The sequence below is a fragment of the Bacidia gigantensis genome (assembly GCF_019456465.1).
Source record: "Bacidia gigantensis strain McMullin 20006 chromosome Unknown contig_283, whole genome shotgun sequence".
In the NCBI taxonomy this organism is placed as follows: domain Eukaryota; kingdom Fungi; phylum Ascomycota; class Lecanoromycetes; order Lecanorales; family Ramalinaceae; genus Bacidia; species Bacidia gigantensis.
Genome location: NW_025408607.1, coordinates 535,288 through 544,326, shown reverse-complemented (window position 1 = coordinate 544,326; position 9,039 = coordinate 535,288). Strand labels below are relative to the sequence as shown.

Here is a 9,039-nt window from a genome sequence, read left to right as displayed (position 1 = left end):
CAATCTTCCACCTAAGTTCTCTCCCTTTGCCCATCCAAGATCTTGAAGAGTAAAAAGGAGCGCCCTTGCTCTTCTCCTTCTAATGCACCCTGTCCTACTAACTGAGACGAAGATTGTCCCTCTTTTCCAACGCCGGACCTAGCGCAGTAGGCTGATCCGTCCGCTTCATCTTCATTGCGCCCCGTTGTAGTAGCCAACTGTTCATACGCTGGTTAGGCTTGCGCATCACCGTCACTTTTGCCTTTCTCCTCATCTTGACCTTTTGGTTTGGTAGCGGGAGTTGGCGGGTGCTCTTCGCCCTCTTGCAGCTTCAATGCTAGACGGTCGCACGGCTGACGTAGCGTGGGTAGGTGAGGTTGCTAAGGGAGTCGGAGGGGTGAGCGAGGGTGGTTGGGCGCGGTAGGTGCTCCATTTTCTTCGCGTCGAATTCATGGAGCTTGAGGGAGAACCAATCGACAGCTTCTGCGTCGGGACTTTGGGTGTAAACTTGCGGGAGGCGCCTTATTCTTCCTTTATAACCTGCTTCGCTTTCATGATGTTCATGACCTTGAACGAGAGTTCGCACGCCGCGTTGTTGAGCATTGTCTTGTGTCTAGGCGATGTTCTTCTCTTTCGCAACGTGGAAAATCTTACTTTGAAAAGCCCTGCATGTATTTTTTTGGAAATTGAGGGTCGCTGGTCGTGCCCTGAGACTCTAGGATAAGTTCGAATCTCCTAGCGCCATCTTCGTACGGTGGACGAAAAGATTCATCATCTCAAATCGCGAGCTCAAGCTTTCGCCGGTCAAAGGTGTACACTTCCTTCAATTCGAGGTGAGATAGAGAGGTCCAAGCTTGACGTGTACGCGCAATATTGAGTTCAAGGATTTGTCCACTAATAGACCGGACAGTTTGTCCCTGTCTGTTCTAATTCGTCCCTTGCCGAATCCCTCCTGCTACAACAAAAACCTCACTATCCAAATCTCAAGCACCTGGCTCGCGTGAACCCCTAGAGAGTCGACTGGCAAAAGACTCATTGCGTACAATTGCAAGTGTTGTTGAAGAGATAGCAATTTGAAGAACGTGAATCGTTGGGGTGCGTGGAATGGCGAGAGAAAAAAGTGACGGTTTCCACAAACTCATCAAAGAATCAATTACACCTGCGACGGCAGGCTGAAGACGGTTGAAGGTGGAGACAGAGATGGAGGGAGAATTGCAAGAACGATGACATATGCCCTGGTGGGTGAAAGAAGGAATGAACCCCGCGGAAGGGAAAGCAACCCTTATGCTAGAATCCCATTTCTGCAAATACGATCTTCTGACGAGCATTCTCGCCCGCTCCTACTGCGTTAGCCAAGCAACTTCCGGCATTAAAGCTGCAAGGCGAAGATCGGTCTTGATACCTACACCAGGCTACAGAAAGCAGAGAATGCAGGAGTAAAGACAGGAGGATCAGCAGCTGCGGTCGCTGTACTCGGGGCCATGCAGGTCAGTAAGACGACCGGTAGCCTAGAAGGAAGATAGTCCTCAGTAAGTCTGTTGGGCTTGGAGGTGTAGCAACAATGCTAACGATTAGCAATAGATAGTGCTACGATACTTCACTCCTACAGCCCATCCTCTCAGCTGACTGCTTACAACCGATACCTCTCACACAGTGTGTCGTGAGATTTTAGCTACCACAATATCTGAATTTCTCAACATGCCTTAGAATGGGGACATGAGGGACCTTACACCACGTTAAGACAGACGTCACACACGACTACGTTAGAATCCTTCCAATTCCACCAATTGCCCTCGACATAAATACATCAGACGTAATGACAGGTGCTCCTTGTGGATCGGGATCCCTCAATAGTGGCATATACTTGAAAAGATCAGAACCAAATGATAGAAAAGCTTGGAGGGTCCTGCATACATGCTCGATTTTGGCACTCTCCTCTCGCTTGCGAATCATGACATAAGCTACGACGGTTTGAATTGCGAACATCGCTTTCACCACCTCGCCAACCCCAAGTATTGCTCCCACACAGGCCTCTATGTTCTTCAACAGACGCCAAGAAGGCCACGACCCCTCTAGATTTACGCCCGAAACTCCCCTCTCTCCACGCCTCCCATTCCCTTCGTATCTTCGCCCCAAAACCCTCTCCACTCTCCTGTACGTGCAGCCGGGGTACGCAAGATCGCGCAGGCTCTCATCCAATCTCTCGCCGGCTTTAACCTCTGCCCTTATTCGAAGCCAGAACATTGGCAACAGCAACAATAGCAACCACAGGAATATTGGTAAAGGGAAAGCCGCAGGAAGGTGGGCGACAAGAATGCCACTAGGGTTGGGACGGGCTGGGCGGATGCATCTGAATATGCACGGCGTGTGGTGAGGATTGAGGGAATAGGGCCGAGGACCAAGAGGTTGTGGTTGGCAATGAACCTTCTGCGATGCAGTGAGGCGGAGAGCAGATGAAGGCTACGATTATAAAGAGTCAAAGTAGGTAGCGAAGAAACGGCTTCACATACTCAATCAGACAGTCATTGAGGATGGCAGCCTTGCGCGGTGTAAGCGAATAAACATCAAAAGCATCAACTTCCCAAACCCCTCAACCTCTCCACCCCTTATCCATCTCCTACGCCCCCACTATTCAACCGACCTATACCAGCCCCTGTTAACCACAATATCCACAACCTCTCAGAAGTTCCCCCTAAAAACCATCCATCCCCAGCACCAAACATTGTAGACGCCTCGACTTGAACACCCACTATCTTATTCTCACACCAACACCAACACCAACAGACTTGATTCTTGACCACCAAGCCCCCCCCCTTCCCTCATGCAAGTACCCTCCACCGCTTATTCGAAGAAATGATCGTATCGTCCACGGCTGATCTCCAGCCTGTCGAACGAAGCACTCCAGTGAATTCAGAGTGGCGCATCTGTGCGTAACCACCCCTCCCCCTGCAAGCTCTAAAAGTTAGAGCGGTCGGGTCGGGCTGCTGACGACGGGGGAAGGGTAAGGCAACGATTTCTTCGCGGAAAATTCTGGGCGCGAAAGTTTTTTACAGTCTGGATTGGGCATAGGAGGAGGTTGAATTGGCGTCGGGCGTTGAAAGGGGGGGTTGTGGGGGGAGGGGAGAGGGAAGAGATGACAAGGGGGGATGGATGGGTTAAGAGTGGGAGATGAAGCGGAGGGGACGGAGGGATGGAGTTCAAGCGTGGAGGCGATGGGAAGGTGGTAGGGCATGGATCGAGGGTGAGGAGTACGTGAGGCAGATGTTGGGTTGGCTTTGGTTGGGTGCAGGATCAGAGAGATTTTGCGAGAGGGAGGGTCAGAAGTGGCAGCGGGGTTGGGGGGGATTTATTATGGACGATATATTGTTGTGATATGACGAAGGATAAGATTCCAATGCTTTTTATATCGATTCTCTGCTCGCTGTGCCCTCTACGCAGGCCGACTTCAATAAATGGCATTAGATGCGAGTATCTTGTCTACGTATCTCCAAAGCTATCTCTCCGCGATCTCCTTCTTTCCATTCCCTTCAGTCTGTCCGGTTCCGCAAACACCTACTTCCCGTCCCCTCCCGCTTCCCCTTCTTGCGACTGTAAAGAAGCCTTAACCTCCTGTGCATCCCTTTTCAAAACAGGCAAAATATACGCGATTCCCCTCAACGGCCACCTCAAGCCGTACAGCACGGCAAGAAGCGCAAATACCCCGACTGTCCCAAGTATCAAGAATTTGAAGGTATTGAACACGAACCTACTCCAGCTCCATATCTGTCGGACGAATGTTAAGAGCGGGCCGATTATCCAGACGACTTCGAGCTGGTTGAATAGGCCGGAGCCGTAGGACTCGATGGTGCTTTGGACTGGCTCGATGTAATGCTTCGATTCTGGTTCTGGTGGGGGGCGGCGCCAGAAGGTCAGGCTGAGGGAGCCGAATTCGGGCCAGGAAAGTTTGGATATGAGGCGCTTTACCATTTCTGAGATCACATGATCCCACAATGCTTTGCAAACCCAATTGATTTCTATGGCGGAGTGGCAGAGTCCGCTCCAGCCCAAACGTAGGGCGCTTTCCAACAGTTTGGCGGGGTCGAGGCACTTTCGGATGTCAGGGAGCATGTTGCCCGCAATCTCGGACGCGTAAGTGTTAGTGTGGTTGAATAGTCGCTGTATCAAAGGCTGAGGATTCGTGAGGAAGTCGATCAATGGTCTTGAGTTTGCCTTAAGATTGGACGGAAATACTTCGAGGACCTCGAGGACGGTGTTGGGGCGATAGCGCGGCTCTGGTTGCGGCGTTGGATTCGCTGGTGGGATAGTATAATTTGACATTTTTCTCGTGAAGGTAGAGACAAAGGTATATTCTTCGTAGATATCTATCGACGCAGGTAGGCACACCAGCTCAGCGGACAATGTATAGCGCGCCGGGGTCGAATTAATTGTGGCATCTGAGGTGGTCATTGCAGCTGTTGTTGATGTCGCTTGGACTTGACTCGTGTACATAGAGCCTGAAGATGCATCTGCCCCATTGTTAGCAAGTGAAGACAATGACATGAGGGCCCGCCCTTTCCATGAATATGCTCCGCACCACATGAGACCGCGACCGCCACGGCCAAGTAGCGAAGTGAGTTCGTTCTTCTCATTCCCAGCGTGCTTATGGATTCTTGAGATGCTTGCAAACATAAGTAATAATGTTCGAAAATATAATCGATAGGGCGTATGGCGGAGCGACTAAGAGCGGCGTTCGGACATCGGATATGCAGCACCGGGGACGGAGCTGAGAACACTGATCTTCCAGCACTTCATCACCTTCCAAACTCATATTATTCCACCCATCTGTCCTGTTCCTTGTGATTATCCATGGCAGACCAAGCCTTCACCAACAAATTCGCTCCGCAGCGAAACACCCCATTAGGTGCAAGGCAACATGGTCCGGATTCAACACCGTCTAATGCCGCTCGACAGCGCAAGGGGAAGGCTTCAAATGAGTATTTGATGAACGGCGGACTTCGATCATCCGTAAGGAAGCCTTTTCGTCAAAGCCGACTGTCGCTGAAACTAATTTCGTCAGTCTTCGCCAGAGATACCAGAGTCTCCCACTGTGAGTTGAGTCTCATAAACAAATGTACTTCAGTCATTTAATCGATGAAGAAGAGCGTAACCAAGCCGAGTAAAGAAGGCCCCAAGACCTCTGCGCATCATCAGCACCATCCGCGCGATCGGCATGATACGCACGATACACATGACGTGCATAATGTGAATCGAAAGCCCAAGAAGTCGTCCGCGGCATGTTGGTGCACAGTGCTCTTTTGGGGCCTTTCGATTGCAGCAGCTCTGACTATTTTCGAGCTTGCGATTTTCGCCATGTTCAAGACGAAAGACGAGGCGCCCGCGTTAGGTCGCATTGAGGCCAACTCAAGCTCTACTCCGCAGCCTCATAGACTTCTACTACAGAGTAGCCTCGAGATTATTTCTTCATTGGATGGCTCGGTGGCAAACATCACCAAAATGAACAATCGACACAACCAACAACGTAAACACGATAAGCAGAATCGCTCGAAGAAAGTGAACTTGAGAAGCGAGATGGAGACCTTTCAACGACAAATCAAGGGAGCGGATCGCGATGCAAATACGACGTGGAAGCTCATCGATAGCGATATCCCAAGATTCATCTCCTCTGTTGATCCCAGCGTCGAACATGAACACCTGAGGCATCTCGTAGACAGGTCGATCCAAATGCTCGCCAACACACGTGAATGGCACAGCAAGGCATTGAAAACAACAAAGTCACTCCGTGATAGGTTGTCAACCGAGTTGCAACCTATTCGAGAAAAGGTGAGCGACTACGAAGCCAAAATGCGCGACAAACAGACTCAACGTCAAGGGTCTCGACGGCCTATAGGCGAAAGGCCAGAAGATCGTCAAATGCATCAGCGCGGACTTGAACGCATCGAAGATTTTCAGTGGATGATCAGCAATCTTAGCATCATTGAGACGCAGGTGAATAAGAGCTCAAGTCAGTGGAACAATACTGCTTATGTGCACAAAGCACTGCATGATCATTCGCGCAAATTCAAGAAACTGCAGGAGATGGAGAACCCTACTTACGCAATGTTTGCTGACAGATTTGGCCATGTCGCATGGACAATGAATGTGACGAGGAGCTGTGTGGTGAAGGATTGTGAGGGGCTGCTTGATGGTCCAGGCGAACTGTGGCCTTTACACGCGGGAAATTGGAGGCCTTGATACAGAGTTTCCAGTATTTTATATCAATATAATACGCAGCTACGATACATTACCATACCGCACCTTACATAACATAGTTCAACCCTTGAATTGCTTTGACGAAAGGGTCGTAGCCTTTGCGCGCGACAAAGTAAGGAATACAGCATCTGTGCTGCCAAAGGGTAGGCTGACCTCCATCGATGCGGGCATTTTTGAATGATGACTGTCTCAAGCCTCCCTTCTTGTCATGCAAAGACCTCGCTACCCATCTGCCTATTCGACTTTCAACCGATCTCTCAATTTGCTGGACGCCACGATCTTGACGCGACATTTGCCAGGATGGTGTCTACGCATGTGAAGAAAATGGGGGTACACATATCAATGGAGCGTTGGAAGCCCTGGCTTGACATGCCCAAGCGGACAGAAACACGTACAAGCCTTGACTTTCACCACTGCGAACCCTCCTCTGCTCTACACGAGGCCTCAGCCTGGTCGTAGCGCCATCTTCTGGGACACCACTGCTGCTCGATGACTGGGCACCTGCAGACCCTACCGTACATCTCTAACACCGTACACACCTAACATTGATGATTCTGACGCGTGCACGCTCTATAAATGGATGGGGAAGAGACTCATTCACGGCAATGTGTTGGTTAAATGACCACTCGCACCGGCTGTAATCTGGGCAGCGGGTGGTGAAGCACAACATGGAAACAACACCCCCAAAGTGGGCGAAGAGCCAATCATGACCACCACTGATGTCCACGATGCCTGTGGGGGGCAAAAAGATGTCAATATTATACAGGAGGATGAGAAAGAATACGAGCCTGATGGTGCTTCAGGCTCACCTACACCAGCGACCAAAATCTCTCCGCACAAAGCGAATGACACTCGGGCTTCACCAAGTGCCCCCAGTCCTTGGGAAGGCCAAATGACGGCCCCACACGACGCTGCGGCGGCCTGGTCTTTACCACTGTACAAGTGTAGATGTGGACGCCTTCAATGTCCTCCTAGGGCTCTCTTCACAATTTCTAGGCCTCTGAAGCCTTGCCAATGACCAAAGAATCAACAGGTCGTGCGGCAGACCAAATGCGTGCCTTCTTGAATTGGGAGGCAAGGTGTGGATATGAAAATGCATTCGGCACGAGTGCGTCACAAGCCTCGGAGTACTGGAGACATGAGAGCCTAGATAGCGATGCAAATTGGCGTGTCCGTGTCATACTTCAAGCGAGTAAGATCAGTGCAGCTCAAGGGCGAAGACGGCCATTGGGCTTGCCTCTCTGCCCTTGGCCTTTTATATACTTGAACCCAAACTCTAAAGTATTACCTGCAGGTACTGCTTTTCGCTCTCCTTGCAGCTAGTACTACTTAATTGCCTCTCCAGTTTTCAATATTAGTAACCTTCCCCTCTTTTCCGAATAGTCTCTCTCCTGTTGTCTGCGAGCGTCGGCACACATCAGCCAGGCGCGAGGTGGTCATATGGCTTGTGTACAAACTCCACGAAGACCAAGAACCCCCGGTAGGTTTCACCTACGTCCGAAGGAAAGCAGTTGCTGCTGGCTAGCACCACTGAGCCCCTACCGCCCCTCCGCAACAACCCAAAGGGGGCGCAACCATATGGCTTGGACTCTCGCCGACTGGAGCCTCGAAGACCATAGAAAGCACAGTGTTTCAGGGCGAACGCAGCAGAATTATTCCCTTCCAGAGCTTTAGCCGCGGAGTGAGGGAGATACCATAGGAGCGAGCAACGGCGGCAAGTCAAACAAAGCGCTCTCTATGCTCTCTCAAGATTCTGTGAAGAATACCGTTTGTCGATATCCCCCGGCTGTCTTGGACTTATCTCAAATCGTTGTAATAGAGATATTGGGCGGATTCTAAGGACATCGAGCGTGCGAGCGTAAGAACCTGCCACGCTGGCCGAGGATTTCTTGCTCCGGCCAGGAAGGGTGGAAGAGCTCAAAGTGTCAATCGATTCAGGCGGGCTTATAAGAGTCTGTCGGTTGCTATTTGCCTCATCTTCCACCGACGGAGTACTGCCAAGCAATCTCTTAGATTGCTTTTGAACCCAGATCGTCCGCGCGCAGCAAGCTCACTAAGTAGTGATCCTTCGTTCGGAATGTCGCTTCAGCCTTCAATTGCGTCACTTAAAATTAATGGCTTGGGGGCGGGGAGGCAAAATTTGCTTCAACCTCACGGTTGTATCTTGCATCGACGTTGAGTGACAATATGAGCACAGCAGGATCCTCGGTTGTACAAGGCGTTTCTGGGGGGGCTGTTGTGGTTCCGGCAAGTGGTTCATTCTAAGCCAAGCGCTTAGGAGTAGTCTTTGGGGATTTGTTCTTATATTTGTTCAGGGATCTTAATAATAATGGTTTATAGTCTATATAATATATAATTATTCGCAGGAATCGTTATCAGGTCACTCGCTTTCATTACGATAATTCTCGCTAGCCCCTTCTTTGCTAAAAACGGTTGAAGCTATGGAGAAGTACTATAGCAAGCCAGAGATAGACAAAACGGGCAAGGCTTTTGGCGAGCTTGATGGCGCTGAGGCAGCAGGCTATCCTAATCACCCCACCAAGATGGACGCCACAGCACTGAAGGCCGGAATTCCAACAGAGCTTGAAGGGGGCAAGGGGGGCACTGAATTAAAGGGAGCAATAGGAGGAGTAGAAAAGTCTGAGGAGAGGGCAGTTTCTAAGGAAGGGGGTCATGATGGTCAGACAAACCCTTCTTTCACTGATGAAATACCTAGGGAGTTGACATCGAAAAAAACCCCATCCCGCGAAAGGAGCATCTCGTCCACGAGAGATTTTATACCTCTGTCTAGGTCAGTGGACTATAGCGTCT

General features: G+C 50.5%; 2 protein-coding genes across 2 annotated transcripts; one reads left to right on the top strand and one right to left on the bottom strand.

Moving 5' to 3' along the window:
* Nucleotides 1-3,531: 3,531 nt before the first annotated feature.
* On the bottom strand, nt 3,532-4,296 carry KY384_008051 (uncharacterized protein; the record flags this gene model as incomplete). The annotated part of the gene is made up of 1 exon (XM_044816540.1): nt 3,532-4,296. The coding sequence occupies one exon, from the start codon at nt 4,294-4,296 to the stop codon at nt 3,532-3,534; it is 765 nt and encodes a 254-aa protein (XP_044666590.1).
* An 813-nt stretch (nt 4,297-5,109) lies between these two features.
* On the top strand, nt 5,110-6,210 carry KY384_008050 (uncharacterized protein; the record flags this gene model as incomplete). The annotated part of the gene is made up of 1 exon (XM_044816539.1): nt 5,110-6,210. The coding sequence occupies one exon, from the start codon at nt 5,110-5,112 to the stop codon at nt 6,208-6,210; it is 1,101 nt and encodes a 366-aa protein (XP_044666589.1).
* Nucleotides 6,211-9,039: the final 2,829 nt, after the last annotated feature.